General features: G+C 54.4%; 1 protein-coding gene across 3 annotated transcripts in view; it reads right to left on the reverse strand.

The window, feature by feature from the left end:
* The window catches only part of BMP7 (bone morphogenetic protein 7), an 85,102-nt gene that overhangs the window by 7,607 nt on the left and 59,226 nt on the right, over positions 1-18,269 (reverse strand). The window contains exons 5-6 of one of the 3 annotated variants that reach the window (XM_088026289.1): positions 5,799-5,996; positions 4,957-4,959 (exon numbers count right to left, since the gene is read on the reverse strand). The exons of 1 other annotated variant lie outside the window; for it this stretch is intronic. In XM_088026289.1, coding sequence (XP_087882415.1) covers positions 4,957-4,959; positions 5,799-5,996 — 201 coding nt within the window. The remainder of the gene's footprint in view (positions 1-4,956; positions 4,960-5,798; positions 5,997-18,269) is intronic. One more of the 3 variants, XM_028089177.1, reaches the window with a different exon arrangement.

An 18,269-nucleotide genomic window follows, 5' to 3' on the forward strand; every position in this document is an offset into this window, starting at 1 on the left:
AGTGAGAAGGAGAAGGAAGAACAGGGTCGAGGAGAAGAAAACAGGGAGGGCAGCAGAGAGTGCAGCAATCGGAAAATGGTCTCCAACAGGCTTTCCAGAAATGCGTAGGTCTGAGATGAGCACGTATTCATGGCTGGGTGGGTTCAGTCCTATGCAACTTCCACCTCCATCAGCCTCTGTGAATATTCCTGATTTTGTACATATCTTTATACCTATAGTTTAGGAAAGCAATTTTTAAAAAGCTGCAAACCAACGAGAAAAATCACATTGTATTCATTATGACAGAATTGCATGTGTCTTTATAGGAGGGATCCTGGCCCTTGGGGACACTCAGAGCTCCTGAGATGACCTCAGTGGGGGGGGGGGTGGGCACAGTCTCACCACCTGGGTGCCTGGTGCACCATCCATCCATCCATCCATGCATGCATCCACCCATCTATCCGTCCATCTATCCACCCACACATCCATCCATGCATCTATGCATCCATCCATCTACCCGTCCATCTATCCATCCATGCATCCATCCACACATCCATCCATCTATCTGTCCATCCATGCATCCACGCATCCATCCATCCATGCATCCATCCATCTACCCGTCCATCTATCCATCCATGCATCCATCCATGCATCCATCCATCCACCCTTCCATGCATCCATCCATCTACCCGTCCATCTATCCATCCATGCATCCATCCACACATCTATCCATCTATCCGTCCATCCATGCATCCACGCATCCATCCATCCATCTGTCCATCCATACAAACTGTTAATGAGTGTCTACTGGTTTGCAGATGCTGTTTTGGGCATTAGAGCTACAGGTAGGTATGAACAAAACAAAGCCTTGCTGCGGGGGCACTTATCTTCCAGTGACAGAGGCAGGCAGTAAGTCAGCAAGTAAACATAGACTACATCCTGTCGAGATGGAGAACAGTAAGGTAGGAGAGGAGGGTGTGCTTCCAGGGGGACTGTGGGATGGAGGGTGCTAACAGAAGGATCTTCTGAGTAAGTGATGTTTGCGTAAGAACCAAAAGGAAATGAGAGCCAGCCAGAGAGGCGTCCAAAGGAGGAAAATTCCAGGATGAGGATGTAGGGGAACGGAGAGGAAGGTGCCTTCCATGACTGGAAGGTCAGCAAGAACCCTAAGAGCAGTGGCTGCTGACTGAGGGACAGAGAGTCAGGCACTAGAGCCTTCCAGGAATGAGGAGGCATGAGCAGGGCTCAGCAGCGGGCAGCGTGGAGGGGGCAGAAGGTCTACTTTGCTGGACTGAGCTCCAAGGCTGGGGGCCGGGGGAGGTTGGGAGGACAAAGCAGCAATGGGGGTCCAGGGTCCCCCTTCGCTACCTCTGGGCCTGGCAGCCCGAGGGCTGAGACAGGGAACCAGCTACAGGGGTAGCAGGGCCTCCAGAGGGCCAGGTGGTAATTAACATGTGAAGGTCGAGGTCAAGGGAACCATCAGAGAAGAGCTCCAAGAAATCTATCGGACCATTCGCAATACTGTCCAGGATGCACTGAGTGGAAGTCCAAAGATGGCCTCCATCGCTGCAGCAACGCCCACGGTCGCAGGAGGCAACGTCAATGCGTAGCCTCCTTCTCCGCCTCGCTGCAGGGAGGTGGCAGGTACAGGGGAGGGAGGAAGAGTACCCCTCAGCCAGTGATGCGTGAAGCAGCCTGAACAGGACAGAGGACTGAGCACGTTAGCTTGGGACAGGGACGTGGCAAAGAAGCTTCGGGTCAAGCACCAACATTTCTGGCTGCTTGATGTCCTAAGTAAACAAGGATCCGAAGCTTTGTGAGGCTCAGTGAGGAGAAGGTGCCACAACTGATTAGTAATGTCTGCCACGGGCGGAGGTGGGGCAAGCATCGGCCTGAGTGCCACTTTTCCCAACCCTGTCTTAAAGCAAAGCAATGACATTTGGCTTCATGTTAAAACCCAGGCCCAATAGACGAAGGCTGCGAGCAGCTTGTGAGACCAGCTGTGGGTGCCAGTAGGGGCTGGGCACTGGCCCTGTCACCAGAGACCCAGACACCTGCACCGCCCCTCCCGGCCTCCTTGGATTGTGAGGCTGCTCTGGGAGAGAGGTCGGAAGTCCTGTTTCCCGACGATCGCGTGTTAGCCGAAAGACTCAGAGAGGAAAGAAGAGATGCCTGTGAAGGAGACTCCCAGCTCCCCCGTCCCTCTGGTCTGGACCCCCAAACCCATGCGGCCACTTCATTTGCCTCAACCGGCCTCTGCCTGAGCGGCTCACGAGTTACAACCCCCAGATCATTTGGGGAAGATGCCTAATTCCCAGGGGGTTGGGTGCAAACGTGGGTGGGGAGAAGAAAGTGGTCTCTCAACCCCAAACCGCAGTCTCTCAACCCCAAACCACATGCCCTAAGAGCAGGTGAAGGCTCTGGGGCGGGGTGATCAGCCTACAGGGAAGAAAGCTTTGCAGCGGACAGCAGGTGGGAGTGTGTGTACCCCTCCTACACAGCAAGGGCCGCCACGTGAGAGGATTCAGCAGGATTCCCAGCCATCACATGAGGTAAAGCCCTTCAAAAGGGTGTGTATGTGTGCATACACACACATTCAGACATTCGGGTTTACCAAGCCTGGGGTGCGGCCCAGGCCTTGGTTTTTTTTTTTTTTTTTTTTAATTAAATTTCCAGGAAGGGTTGAGATAAACTGCAAAAGGGGCCGGGAAGTAGAAAGTCCCAGGACGGAGACAGATTCCAGGCAAGCTAGAACAGCTGTCATGTGAGAGAGTGAGAGCCCCGTCCTGGGGGTTATGTAAATGGAGTGTTTGGTGGGGATGCAGGGGGGGAAACTGGGTGTCGAATTCTAAGACTTTGAGGCCTGGTCCCTCTTCCTTCATTACATCCGACAGGCCTCCAAGACGCTGGGTCTGTGAGCATGGAATGTACCAGCACGTCCTGCCTGGCTGATATGGAAAGACATCTAAGAAGTCTCCCTCCTCTGACCCTCCCTGAGCACCCCACCCTGCTCCCCACCATTCTCAGCGCAGCCAGAAGGATCATCTGATCACCCCTGCCCCCACACCATAGCTTCAAACTCTGCAGAGGCTTCCAAATTTGTTTTGGATGAAGTTCAAACTCAAGATGCGACTCTGAAGAGGACTCTTGATCTGGCTCACCTTGCCAGCCCCAACCTCCCCTTGTTCCACGGCCTCCCTCTCCCCTCAAAGGAGCGCCGCCGCCTCCCACCCTAAGCCCCTGTGCCTGTGGGTCCCACTCCCCAGATCACGCTGGTCGAGCCGACCCAGCCAGGCCTCAGGGGCACCTGCTAGTCCTTGAGATCTTGGCAGGGCAGTCTTCCCTGCAGCTCCCTCCCCCGGGACGTGTCAGTGCCCTAGCCACCATCCCCTGCCTTCAGGCCTGTTAGTAAGTGACAGCCACCTCCAGCCTGGCCCAGACCCCGAGGGCAGACCATGGCTGGCTTTCCCCAGCGGACCCCAGCCGCTAGGGCCAGCACAGACGAGGTTCCCACTGCAAATTAAGGGATTCCGTTGGATTTTCATTAGGGGGCCTTACAGAGCCTTCCAAGAAACCTGAAAAAAGAATGGATCCACCTGCCAGGGAAGAAGCCCTCCAGAATCCCTGCTCTAAAAACTTCACCAAGCACAGCGACCGTTCCTTTCTTCGCCTTCAAAAAGGAAAATGAACAGCAATAGGAAAACTGGCTACATGAAGCCAAAGAAGCTGATGACAGTAAAAGGTTAGTCTGGGGGTGGGGGCCGCTTGGAGGCCATGTGCCCCCCGCCCCCACCGTGTGCCCCTCCGGGCACAGCTCAGCTCAGAGCTTCCCACGCGGCCGGCAGGCTAATTCCGCTGCAGACCCTGCCTGGCCTCGCAGCCCACCCAGAGCTGAGATGGCGCAGGGGCACGCGGAGTAAACCACTCTGCAAACGTGGTGGGTCCACTTCCTATGGCTGCTTTAATGAATTATCACAAACACAGCGGCTGAAATCAACACCAGTTTATCATCTTCCAGCTCTGTGGTTCAGAAGTCCAACACGGGTTAAATTCAAGGGGTCAGTGGGGCCGGGTTCCTTCTGGAAGCTCAGGGAGAAATCAATTTCCTTGTCTCTTCCAGCTTCTAAAAGCCACTCGCCTTCTCGGCTTGTGTGCCACACCCCGCCTCTATCTTCAAAGCAGGCGACATCACACCTCTCTGCCCTCCTCTGGCCTCACACCTCTCGGACCACAGCGAGGAGGGATTCTCCGCCTGGAAGGACCTCCGTGATTATAGTGGGATGCTGGGCCCACCTGGACCACCCCAGCTTATCTCCCTATTTTAAGGTCAGCTGATGAGCAACCCGCATTCGGCTGGCAGCCTTGGCCCCCTTTGCCACGTAAGGTAATGGATTCATCAGTTCTGGGGATTAAGACATGGACATCTGGGGAGCTGAGGGAGCCCCACTCAGGGAGCAGTACAGCTGGTCAAGGTGAGGGGACAGGGCAGGTGGTTTCTTTCAGCCACAAGCTGGGCACCTTGGATCTGCGTGGTCATTTCCGCAGTCCCTGGGGAAAATGGTTTGTCGGTGAAGTTAATTTACTTGCAACTTTCCTTTTGGTCTGGGGGAACATCGAGGTGCATCTTTTCAGAAGCGGCACTCGACATGCAGGACACCATGGGGCGGGGCGCGGCAGGGTGTGGGCATGCAGGCCACAGGCGTCCACAGTGTTGAAGAGGCCGGTCCAGGCCCGCCCAGCCCCCAGACTCATCCCAGCAACCCCAGGCCACCCGATGCCAACAACATTCTGGTGCCTGGTCAGCAGGGAGGGAAAAGGACCCTGTTGCAGCCAAGCCCCAAGGCTGGCAAAGGCAGGCCCACGCGGGGCCCAGCAAACGGCTGGTGAATTGTGTGAAGACAGTTAACAGGATTGTTGGGGGCCCCAGAGCTCACCTGGCAAAATCAAACAGGCTCAAATCCCAGGGCTGCCACTTACTTGCTTTGTGCACTTGGACAAGTTACTTAACCTCTCTATGCCCCACGTCTGTCCCCACTCTCAAATGGCAGGCCATCCTCCTCAGAGCCTCAAGAACCACAGAACACCATGAACCCTACAACAAGTACCTAAATGTCTCAAGCCCTGGAGGTTTCCTGGAAGGAATGCACTAACCAGTATTTTCTATCAAATCTTTGAATTGCTAGCTATGAAAATGCTAGCTTTATTTTTAATGTTTTTACTTATAATAATGCATCATGGCAATGAACCTAAAGTACCCCCCAAAATACACTGAAAAATCTAGTGCTCATTTTTTTTTACTTGTAATAACAAAACATTTCAAACAAACCTAAAACTATCCCAAATGATACACAAAAAACTCACTATGACCCATATTTAACTAGTAAAATGAGCCATGAGCTTCAAATATCTTTCACTTTAAGAACTAAAATTGAAAACACAACAAACTCCCCCATTTTTTTCTCCTTTTCACTCCCAAGCAGCGGCCTCCCTGGGGAAGGTGGTGTGGTGTCTTCCCACTATATGTTTCTAGAGCTTTCTTTCACTTATTTGTAGCCATCATTTTGTCTACTTGGAAATTTACACGACTGGCATCTTGTTATACTAATGTTTTGCTATGTGCATTTCTAAGGAACTTACTACTTTTACACAGTTAAGGCAGTGAGCTCTGCGCAGGATGGGATTTTGTGGGGTTTGCTTCGTGCCATGTTGGCTCGAGGATCATTTGTGGGGCATAGGAATGGATTTGAGTCACGCCCCTACTGGGGTCCTGCTGGGGGTTCCTGGGGTCCGTGCATTGACCCTCCCGCCCTAGGGCATACCTGCCACGTTGGCCACCCGCAGGGCTTCCTGGTTCTTGGGAGTCTTGGAGCGGTTCTGGCTGCGCTGCTTGCCCCCCGTGGAGCGGGTGCTGCGAAGGTGGACCTCCGTGGCCTTGAAGAAGGCCACCATGAAGGGCTGCTTGTTCTGGGGTCCGTGCCGCCCGATCAGGCCTGCCAACTTGGGGTTGATGCTCTGCCCTAGACCAGAAGCAGTCAAATGCACAGAAGATCGATTACAGGAGAAGCAGTTCGCGGGGAGGGGCTACGTGGTGTGATTTCCATCCTCGCCTCTGTGGTTCACTCATGCACCTGCTATCTGTCCATCCAGCAAGTACTTACTCAGCATTTACGCCAGGTTGTTCAGGAGCTTGGAACACACACAGCAGGGAAGCGCACAGAGGTGTCCTCTGGGCATGCATGGGGGGGGGGGGGCGGTGCGGGCCGGCAGCACAGACCACGGTAGCCCGCCGTGATATGTGTGCGGGGAGAAAAACGGAGCAGGGTGGGTTAGGAGCCAACTAAGGTTTGCGGGGCTTGGGCTAGAGGAAGTTCCACTTACATTTCCTTGGCCAAATTGGGTCATGTGATCCACCTAATTTCAAGAGGGGGGAGAACCCTGTTTGCCCAAGGAGGGTGGGAACAGTGGCAACCAGCCCCAGTGGTGACAACCTTATGCATGGAGGGGCCATTTGAGCAGAGGACTGGGTAACAGCGAGGGAGGGAGCCATGTGGGTACTGGGGACAGGCATTCCGGGCAGAGGGCACTGCAAAGGTAACTGCTTGGAGGTGGGAGCGAGGTGGGTGTGTTCAAGCAACAGGTAAGAGACCAGCTGCCGGCTTACAGCACCGACTGGGGTGAGCAGGGACGAAGGAGGGGTCAGTGGGATAAATCGGGGGGACTATCGGGGGCACAGATCATGTAGGGTCCTGTGGGCAACAGCAAGCACTTTTCCTTTATTCTGTTTACTGAATTGAACAGGGTCCCTCCACATTCATGTCCGCCCAGAATCTCAGGATGTGACCTTATTTGAAAATAGCATCTTTGCAGACGTAACTAGTTAAGATGAGGTCATACCGGACCTGAGGGTGGTGGTGGCAGCTAACCCAATGACTGGTGTCCTTAGAAGAAGGCCACGTGAAAACACAGAGACACCGACACACACACACACACACACACACACACACACACACACACACACACACACACACACACACACACACACACACACACACACACACACACACACACCCTGAGGGAAGGAGGCCAACAAACACCAAACACCAGCGAAGCCAGGAGAGGCAAGTAAGGACTCGTTCCTCAAGCCTTCGGAAGGGGTACAGCCCTGGGACTTCTGGCCTCCAGACTACGGGAGGACAAAGCCCTGCTGCTTTAAGCCCCCCAGTCTGTGGACCAGGGACTGAGACGGTGGTGTGAAGTGGCAGCCACGGGGTGTTTGAGCTGCGCAGCGGGCACCCCGAGTTGTCTCTAACAGAGCACCTCAGGTGCCCCCGGGGGGCCAGGGGGAGGCTACTGGACAGTCCAGGGAGAGGGACAGGGCTGGCTCCAGGCAGCGGTGAGCAGTGCTGGCCAGAGACAGATCCTCAGGGATTCATTTTTCAAATCCGTCTTTGGAATTTACGTTTAAAGTTTTGTTTTGAAATGATTACAGATTCACAGGAAGTTGCAGAAGAAAACGTACAGGGACGTGCCCTGTACCCTTCCCCAGTTTCACCCCACGGTCACATAGCGAGAGCATATCCCAAGCTGGGAAACAACAGAGCCTGGATCCACTTTGAAAGAAACATCTGGCGGAATTTGCTGAGGGACTGGACAGAGAGGCTGTGAGAAGGTGCAGAGTCACACCTGACTTTCGTGCTCTGGGCCTGAGCACCTGGAAGAAGGGAGGGGCCGTTAATGGAGGTGGGGAAACTGAGCCAAGGGTTGGGGAGGGTGGAAGGCTGAACGCAGTGTGGTTCAATGGCTGCCATTTTCGGTGTCCACCTGTCGCCCGAGGGAACCTGGCAGGTGGGCAGCGGACCATCCCAGCCTGGGTGCAGCTCCCGATCTGGGGGGAGAGACGGACCTTGGAACTACACATACTCTGGCCGGGCGCCAGACTTCCCAGGTTCAAGTCCTGCCTCTGTCACTCAACACACAGACCCTTTCCAGAACAGAGCTTTGCACGTGGGATGTGCTCGATAAATGTTGGCTCGGGGCATCGGTCGGGGTGACAGGGAGGAATTCCTCTGGACATGGGGTGTAGCTGGACAGCGGCCTCAGGGCCGAGCCCAGGCACCCTGACTCTACCACTGAGAGGTCAGGGCTTGCATCAGAGTGCCCAGTTAGGGAGGATCTGGAAGGATCTGGAAGAAGCTTGGGGAGGAGGAAGGAGGGCACCCAGAGGGTACGGGGCCGGAGAGACAGACAGGAGAAAGCAGACGGAACAAGCGCCATGTCCTGTGCTCCGCTGCTGGGCGGAGCAGGCTGGGAGCTGAGAGCCGGCTGTCAGCTCAGGCCACTGGCCAGGGTGTATTTGTTGTCATGCCACATGGTGATAAATATTCCAAAGAAAGATAAAGCCGATCTCACTCATGACAGAACATCCCAGAGAGGCCGAATAACCTGCCCAAGGACACCCAGCTTGGAAGTGACAGAGCAGAATTTGAACCCAGGCTGCGTAACCGGGACAGAAATGCATAACCCTCAGTTAGGTCGGAGGGGTCAGAGGCCAATGAACGTGGTGCTTCTGGAGGCCCTGGGCCCGTCCACATCTGGAATTAACTTCACCTGGAGCCCCCCAGACGGGCCCAAGTCAGGAAACCCAGCCTCCCAGGGACCAGATCGGCACCGGGGGGTTCGCTTTGGTTTTTTAACAGCTCATGTTTAAAAGAGCAAACGTCCCCCATCCACCACTGTTTTACCTTCACCCCCTTGAATGTTCGGCTTTCCTGCATTCTTTAGCAAGGGTTTCCTCGAGTTCATGCATTTATAATTCGAATGATTCTATAAAAGAAGCCATTAAACCTGAGCCCCTAGGAATTGTATCTTGCCCCCACCCCCACCTGGAAGGCTTTTAGGGCAAAATAAAAATGCCTCACTTGAAAACCTGATGCTGTTCCAGATACAGTAAATCTAAGGGCCGCGAGCGGGCCGTGCAGCACCAAGGGAGGGGGTCTGGCTGGCTCTTGCAGCTGTCAGGACAGCCAGGTCCGGGGACCCACAGCCTCAGCAGAGCGATGGGTGGACGGGGGGAAAGAGGAACTTCAAGGGGTTTAAACCCACATCTGCCACCGACCACCCTGTGTGGGCCAAGAGACGTAAAGTTGGATGCTGGGGCCTCGACTGCCTCATCTGTAAATTGGGGATGATGCTATTTGTCTCACCCGTGCCCCCTTTCCTTGGTACCCAACCCAATTTTCATTTCGGCCTCGGTGCCTTAGCAGACCCCACAGGGGTGGGCCTGTGGTCTAACGGACAACAACTAATCCTCTAGCTGCAGTGACTGGCTTAAGGACGGACACAGAACCCAGTGCAATCAATGAATGGAAGAGAGGTACCCTGGAAGTTTCTGGAAAAGAAACTTTCCCCTTTAGCATTTGAAAACAACCTTCTCTCTCCCTGGACAAGATTGAGGGGGGAGGAATGGACGGAGCCCCAGAAATGGCCACCAACCAGAGACCACGAGATGTTTACATTTTCAAATGGGGCTGATCTGGTGGAAGGAAGAACAGAGAGACAGATGCAGAATCTCTGGTGATGTCGCTGAGCCACTGGATCGAACCAGTCCTGAAGCTCGTTTCTTGCCCCAACCACCAAAATGAACAAACCCTGTGATGGTTGAGTCTAAGCTGCACGCATGTGTGTCTATAAAAACACGTGTGTGCAATTCCTCCTAATTGGGACGGTTACTGCTGTTTCATATAAACTTGGCTTTTATGCAAGATACTGTGGACATCTTTCCACATCAACGAAGCACACTGACCTCATCCCCCGTGGCCACAAGGAGCCTCGCATCTGGAAATGCCTTTACTTTATCCTCTCCTACGGACGGACACTGAGGTTATGTGTCCCAGGCTTGAACAACCACGCTGTCATTGACCCCCTGGTTCATTCGGCAATACTGACGAACACCCACTGTGTGCCCGGCTCTGTGCGAGGTACAACAGTGAGCCAGAACAGCCCCCCAACACGCCGCCCCCCACCCGGGGAGGGAAATAAGCTCAGGGATGCAGAGTATTGTGACTGATGGTGGTGATGGCCACGAAGTAACCAGGACCGGGTCAGGGGCAGGGACAAGGGGGACTGGCAGGGAAAGCTTCTTAGGCACGGGGGTCCTGGGGGCGGAATGTTCCCCGCGGAAGGAATGGCAAATGCCAAGTCCAGGAGACAGGAACACACATGGTGTGTTTGAAGAACAGGGAGGAGGGGAGTGGGGCTGGAAAGAGGGAGGGAAGGGGGGCCGGTGATGAGGCTGGGTCACAGAGGGCCTTCTTGGGGGCTCTAGATCACATTCTAGGTATGACAGCAGCCACAGAGGGTCTGGAGAGGGGAACACAGCCAGACTTCTGTGGTGAGAGACCCACTCAGGCTGGTGTAGGGGGCAGACGGTGGTCCAGAAACAAGCCCCCTCCCACCAGGCTCTCCTCTAGACCCTCGCACTTTGGGTGGCCTCTCTGGGTCCTGCCTATGTTTCGCTGCCCTCCCACGAGCCCCACAATTCAGGGCAGGGTGGTCCCCTCCACCCACTGCCCCAGCACAGGACAGGGCTCTAAGACTGGCCACAGCACGTTGACCCAACAGACGGTGGCAACACAGTGGCTGGTCCTCGGCCCCCGGCACTCAGACCCCTGGGGGGCACTGGAGGATGTGCACAGGTGTCCCGGGAGCATCGCTCCCCCAGAGTCCTGACGACCACAGCTGTCTCCACACATCGCTAAGTGTCCCCTGGGAGGCGACACGTCCCAGGTGTCGAGCCACGGCTTGGCACACCCCTCCCTAAAACAAGCGCCGCTCCTGGACAAACACACAAAGGTAAGTCCTCGCAGTCAAGTTTTTAACTGTGAAACGCTAGAGACAATGTGGCATTTTATCCAGACAGTTAGCGGACCAGACACCTAAATAATTCATTCATCTTTTTACAAATATTCATGGTGCACAGGCCGGGGCCGGGCACTGCTCTATACCCTGGGGGTTACACCCAGAGCCCGGGGAAGGAAGCGCAGAACCAGATACAGTGTGATCACATCTTGGAGAGAAGAAATTTAAAGCATACGTCAACATACGAGAGTATGTATACACATAAGGTTTTTTCTTTTTTGTTTTAATACCCCCCAAGAGGGGCCAAGAAGCATTTTACTGGAGGAGAGGACATGTGGGTTGTCTGGCAGAAGAATTCTATTTCACTTTATGATATCACAGGGTATTGGCTTTACTTAGCACGTGCAAGGGCAAGTATCTGTTTTGATGGTGTGTATCTAAATGTCCAGGGTGAATATCACTGAATAGGGAGCCAGGCCACATGCATTAGGCAGAGGGCTGGAGGTAGGCGTAGTAACTGATCAAGGCAGGGAGGAACAAGAAACATAATGCTTTAACCATAAGGTCTGTGTCTTCAGGGAAGTTGGAAAAGATGTATAGTCTAGCTAAGAATTAATAGGTTAAAAAAAAAAAAAAACCCACCTGAAGATTTGCCCAAGAACAGGGTTGCCAGACATTGCAAGCGAAAATAGAGGATGCCTGGTTGAATTTGAATTTCGGAGAAATGAATAATGTTGGCAGTATGTGGGACATACTTACGCTAAGTAATTATTTGTTGTTTAGCTGAAATTCAAATTTAACGGGGTGTCCTGTATTTTAATCCGCCCAGAGGTGCTCCTCAAGTGAGGAGAGAAAGGTCTTCCTGATGTAGCATTAGATCTGATCCCCCTGTTGGCTGTAGCAATACGTGATGGACGAGGCATCTGGTCTACCCGGTAGGCAGGTGCGTGGGCTCAGGGCGATGGCTTCGCTGCTTTCTTCCTCTTTAGAACACATGGTTTGCCTCTTTGTGGGATGTTTTAATTCTGTTTTGGTTTTGAGTTGGTTTTTTTTTTTTTAATTTTAGTGTTTAAACGGACATCTTGAATACAGATGTGTGAGTCGTCACAAATGTATACACTGATGTGATCACCACTTCGATCAAGATGCAGAACAGCTCCAGTGCCCCCCAGAACTCCCCTGTGCTGCCTTTTATCTCAGTGCATTGAAACTGGAGGTGTCTCTGCTTCCCAGGGACATGTATCAAGGTCTGGAAACATTCTGGGGTTTTACGACTTGAGGGAGGTGCTTCTCCATCTAGTGGGTAGAGGTCAGGGATGGTGCTAAACATTGTACAGTGCTCAGGATGACCTCCCGACAGAGAAGGAGCCAGCCCCAGATGTCAACAGTGCCGAGGGAGAGAAACTCTACTTTCTAGACCTGTTCTTGCTCCACTCCCGGCCTCTGGCAACTAGTGACCTGTTCTCATCCCCATAGCTTTGCATTTTCTTGACATTTCGTGTACGTGGACTCTCACTGTCTTCCGCTTCAGCTTACTTCCATCTGGATGTCTTTGAGATTCGCCTCTGGGGTTGCATGTTCCAGTTGCTCATCTCCCTGTTGCTGAGTACTATTCCATAGTATGGTTTGGACCTGGTCGCTGAGTACTATTCCATAGTATGGATTTGATCCCGTCGCTGAGTAGTATTCCACGGTATGGCTCTGACCCAGCGTGTTGATCCATTCACCTCGTGGAGGACACCTAGGGTGCTTCCAGCTTGGATGGTCATGAATATGAGAAACATTCACCAACAGGGTTTGCATGAACCTACATTGTCCTTGCTGTGATGGAAAGCAGAAGCGAAATCCTTTGTGCTGCTTATTTCCCACACCCTTCGCACATTCCACGTGTCCACCTGTTCCCAAATCATCACACCTGCCATCTGAAAGGCCAACAAAGCTGTCTGAGCAGGCTCTGTTCCCACTCCAGAGCTGAGTGGAGAAGGCCCAATCCTAGAAGCATTCAGTGAGGCAGAAGCGGCTGGCTATGGCTGCACATGCCATGCCCAGCCCCTTTGTCCCTGGCCCTCCTCCACACGAGAAGGCTGCAAACAGACCCTTCCTAGTCTCACATACAGCTCATTCTAGGATGGGTGCTGCAGGCTTCTCAGAGATGCTCTCCTCCCTAAAAAGGCAGGCGGTAGGAAAGAAGACCCTTTATCTAGTCCACCTGTTTCCTTCCTCCATGCTTGGGGATGTGGAGGCCACCATCTTGCCAAATGTGATGTGATGAGTCTCAGGACACAACGTGGGGCCAGGAGGGACAAGATCTTGACTGTCGTTGATTCTGCCAACCCAGGGGTTGGCAAACTACAGCCTGCAGGCCAAATGCCGCCTAACGCCTGTTTTTGCAAATAAAGTTTTATTGGAACCACCTTGCACATTCGTGTACGTATTTACCACCTGCTTTCATGCTCTAAAGCCACAGTTGAGGAGCTGTGACAGAGACTATCTGACCCACAAGGCCTAGAACACTTACCATCTGGTACTTTATAGGAAAAGTGTGCTGACATCTGCTCTAACCAACCCTGGATCCACATACTTCCAGACTTGTAAAGGAAACCATAACTGCCCCGAGATAAGGCACTTTAATTGTCTGTTATTTGCCCATGAAAGTATTCCTGACAGAGTTGGTTCTACCCATTGTTGGCTCACAATAAATATGAGAAACAACCATTACTGAGCATTTGCTCTGCGCCAGGCACCGTGCTGAGCCCATTCCTCCTCAGGTAGGCCTCCTGACCCCAGATTTACAGATGGGGAAGCTGGCTCGAAGCTGTGAACGTAACCGCCAAACCATCACTGAGTCCAGGTGGATGGGAACACAGGAAGGAAAAGATTGCTTGGGCGTGAATGTGGGCAACCTCAGAGCCTCCAAACTGTAGGAAGGATTCCCTAAGGCATGAGGAGGAAGGTCTTCCAAGAGGTGAGCCAGTGGGCGGTGGTGTGGACGCAGGACTCTGGTGTGGAGGACAGGGACGAGCCAGTGCATCAGGCCACCGCTGGCAGGCCCTGGAGAGGCAGGAGCAGAATCAGCATGCGCAGCCCAGGGGAAGCTCCCCCGGAAGAGGCATGGAGCCCAAATGGGGCCTCTTGGGAGAGGAGAGAGCACAACCCAATCACAGAGAAGGCGACACCTTGGTTTTCTTGTGGCTTCTTTGTTTTCCAGGCCCAGAGCCACTGGATCCCCCGTGGAGGCCCACAGCAGCAGAATGCTCTTCGCCGATTGTACAAAACACATTAATTCCAGCCACTTGTCTCCGTGGACCAAGGCCCAAGTGACAGGTGAGAACGTAGTTAACACTTGTGACATCTGCCTGTCCCCGATGACCCAGTGTTGTCCCAGCCACTGCTGCCCACCCAGCCCGGGAAGGACCCATCCCAGCCTCTGGGTCATCAAGGCCTCCTCCTGTCTCTCACTCGGCTTCTGAACAAACAGGATGTGAAGCAATCACAAGGGTGACGGCACCTTGGAGCCAGCTGCGCGCTGTGGGCGGGATCACTTGCCAACCTCGGCTTTACAGGGCCTGTTCTGCACAGCTGCCCTGGGCGAATGGCTCACCTCCCGGTCCCATCCCAGCCGCTGCCGCCGCCACCGAGCATCACACTGGGACAGCAGACGCCCTCTATCCTTTAAATGCTTTGCAATCCCATTCAATCCCGTCGGGGCTGATGAAGAAGAGGGGCACGTGCTCCCGCGCCCGAGGAGAGAAGCGAGAGGCTCCCTTTTCGCACAGACATTCAGAACATTCAGTGTCTGACTTCAGGAAGCAGACGGGGTGGGGCGGGAGTGGGGAGACCAGGCCTCCTCATCTACGAGCAGCGGCTGGAGGCAAGGAGGCCTGAGGGGGGCAAATGAGGCCGCCAGATTGTCTTCTTGGATTAGAGAGGTCGGGCTTTTCGACACCGCCCTCCTGAGCCTCTGAGTGATTTCTTCTCTGGGCAAGAGGCTGGAGTCCTTGTCTTGGGAACAAATGACCAGGTGTTTGCACGTCCGCAAGGACAAAAGCGTCTCAAGCCCGAAGCAGTGTCTTTGTCTGCCCGCGGCTTTGGGATGGAAGGTGGCAGCGGAAAAACCATGGGTATGGACCCAGAGAGCAGCTGGAAGCCCTCCTGAGAACCCCAGAACTTGTCTTCACAGCCTCCTCCCCGACCTTTAGAATACGGTCTCGTCACTGTCCACCTTCCGACGAGAACGTGGGCGATGTGACAGCAAAATCCTTCAGGCCCTACCCCAGTGCCTACAACAATCCCGGGCTCATCAAATGTTTGTTGAGTGAAGAAATGTGTTCCCAGTGCAGGTGGAGAGGCTTTCGACTATAGGAAGCTGGTTCTAACACCCAGGTGCTGGGGCAGGGAGAGGCCAGCATTGCTCCCCAGCCTGGGACGCAGGACCCGGGGCCATCCTGTCTGCAGGTACGGTGCCCAGGCCCATAGTACTTTTAGGGGCCCATGAAGATGTTTTCATTTTTAATCCAGGAAGGATTATATTCATCTTTATACCAACATGGTCATAAAACATCATTTTTACTATTTTTTTTTTTTTTTATGGAGGGAGGAGCCCACAAAAGTCAAATGCAGCCCTGGCCACTTCTGTTGGTCCTGCGGGAAGCGCACTGGCCTCTGGGTTCTCTCTCAAACACTTTCCTTCCCAGGCAGGAAGCAGGACGCTGTAGGGTCCCGAGCTGTCTGTCGGCAGGGCCTAGCCGTGTACCTGGCAGGCACTCGTGGAGTATACACTCCTCAAGCCTGGTCCCTGCGGACCACATTCCTCGGAAGGCATTTCAGCAAAGAGTGCAAGTTGGGGGGCTGGAGTCAGAACTGGCGGCGAAGCCCAGGTCTACCCAGGGAACTGGGCGACTTCAGGCAGGTGGCTCCCCCTTCTCGGCCCCGGTTTCCTCGTCTGCTAACGTGTCGATGCTAAGAGCCGCGCTCCCTGGGCAGATCCCCAAAAGCACGAAGCTCGTCGAAGGCAACCATGATGATCCCATCGAGTGTGCAGGGAGCATGGATGGGGTGCCAGGCCCAGGGCTCAGCATTTCACAGGAATTCACTCTTCTGCCCGACCATTACTGCACCCGTGGAACAGAAGAAGGGACAAGGCATCGCGCTGCCCAACACGACATGCGGCTGCCCGAGGAGCAGGGCCTGGGCTGCTGGCCCCGGGCGGGACCCGTGTGGGCCTGTCCCTGTTCTGCACGGGAGCCCCGAGCCAGCAGCCTGGCCTGCAGCGAGGGTTCGGCCCCCACCGGCACCACGGGGACAGCCCCCTTGTCAGCTGACGAGCCCTCCACTCGGGGAGCCAGAACGCGTCAGCACCCCTCCATTCGTGCCTCTTCTCCTCTCCCACCCGCCCCTGGAGCGCAGAGCACCGCCTGTGTGGCTTGGGAGCAGCTGCCTTTCCTCTTGCCTTCTGTACAAAGGGAAAGACAAGTAGACGCCAGCCCTCCTTCCCACAGCGTCCTGTGGATGAGACAATGCTCCCCAGTTGGCTCCCGATGAGCCACAGCCACCTGTGGCTCAGAGAAGCCCGGAGCGTTTATGGGCTTCTCCCCCACACAGGCACGCTCTGTGCTGCTCCCCAGGGGCACTAAAAGGAAGGCGCAGCTGGAGGGAGAGGGAGGTCTTCCTCCTGGGTGGTCTCAGGAGGGATTTGGAGACCCACTGAGCAGGAGGCTCCCCTCTCACCAGACATCAAGCTTCTCAAAGAAGATCTGTGACGTCTGTGCCTCACTAGGATGGAAGCAAGCTCACCAGTATAACTACCATCAACACGCCCATTGTATGGGTGTGAAAACTGGGGTCTCTTGAGAGGGGACAGGCTCCGTATTCCAGCAGCCACCTAGTGGCTGCAAGATGCTGCTAGGGTCTGGACAAGGATTAGATGCTGTACCTGACTCGGTGCCCCTTCTCCTTTCCTCCCAGAGCGGGCACTGGGGGCTGGGCAGGGGTGCCACCGCCCTGGAACTCGGCTTGCCCAGGTGCTGTAGGAGGCAGCGGGGCTCACTGAGTTTAGGTGAATGCCAGCAGGAGCCCCTGGGGCAGGGGCCCGACTGCTTCTACAAAAAACACAGCCGTGGTGTGCCAGCAAACACAGCCCCAAATGCATGGACTCCCCAACAGGCTCTGCTGGTCTTTCACGGGTGCAGGCATTTAACATGATGGTGTGCTCAGCCTGAGCATCATCTTATTAGCAGGTACCCCAAAACACGGGGCATGACTCTGCCAGCATGTCAGCACTTGGCCAGGCCCCAAGTTACTCAGGGAGCTCGTGAGAAAAGGCAGCTTCCTGGGCCCAATCCTCAGGGACTCAGCATCAGTGAGTGGGTCTGGGGTGGGACCTGGGAATCAGTTAAGTTCAACATGCCTCCCAGGGGATTCTGAGGGACACCGGGGTCAGAGGGAAAGCAACTGCATAGCCAGGAGCCCACGGTTTCAGAAACGCTGGGCTCACTTGCTTCTTATCTCATTCCCACAAAGATCCCGAAATTCATACCCCCCCAGTTAGCCATTGTACCCTTTATCCTTCTCCGATGGTCCGAGTGGGTGGTCCTTCCCTGACCCAGGCCACCAGGCCAAGCTTGCTTCCTGGGCATGCACAGTGCCTGGACAGAGCAGCCAAATCCCTGGATGGTGGCATCCATGCCCAGCTCTGGGCGCCCCGTCTGGGAGGGGGCGGGAGGGGAGGAGACAGGTCCTGAGTCACGCGTACAGCTTCTGATCCTTGCCCGGACCCTGGGCAGCATCTTACGAGCACTAGGCTATCCTCCCCATAGATGAAGAGGGGTCCCCAGGTGGCTGCCAGAACATGCAGCCGCACACCTGTCAGGGGCCTCCTGTCCCGTGAGGATCTTACTGGTAGCATCTGCCTTGTGGCTCCATGGTGGGAATTACAAGAGATCATGGCATAAAGCACTGACTCTGGGCTCAGTGGTTGCTCCGAGTTGAACAATTAAACTCTTCACTTGCATGAGCTCATCTGATCCTTCACCACCACCCTGGAAGGTGGAAACTATTATTAACCCCACTTTCCAGATGAGGGACATTAAGTGACTCACTCGGGATCATGTGGGTAGAAACAGCAGAGGTGAGGTTTGAACCTGATGAGTCTGGCCTCCTGGGCCCAAGCTTTAACCATCAGGCTGTGCCATCTCAATGAGCGCCAAGCCTCACCTGCATTCTGGGGGGAGCAGAAGCTGGAGGAAATAAGGGCACAAAGCCCCAGACTTTGGGGGAGAAAGGTGATGGCAAGCCTGACACTAGAGGAACTGGGTTGAGTGTCACTTAAGAGAAAAACCAAACTTGGGCCACGCTAAGCCAGCAGGGCAGACAGGGCAGAGAAGCACAGGACCCATCAAGGTCAAGCTGGAAGATCTAGACAATATCTGCAAGTC

The sequence above is a fragment of the Eumetopias jubatus genome, unplaced genomic scaffold (genome assembly GCF_037043125.1).
Source record: "Eumetopias jubatus isolate StellerSeaLion01/CBP00866 unplaced genomic scaffold, mEumJub1_p1.0 scaffold_9, whole genome shotgun sequence".
Taxonomy (NCBI): Eukaryota; Metazoa; Chordata; class Mammalia; order Carnivora; family Otariidae; genus Eumetopias; species Eumetopias jubatus.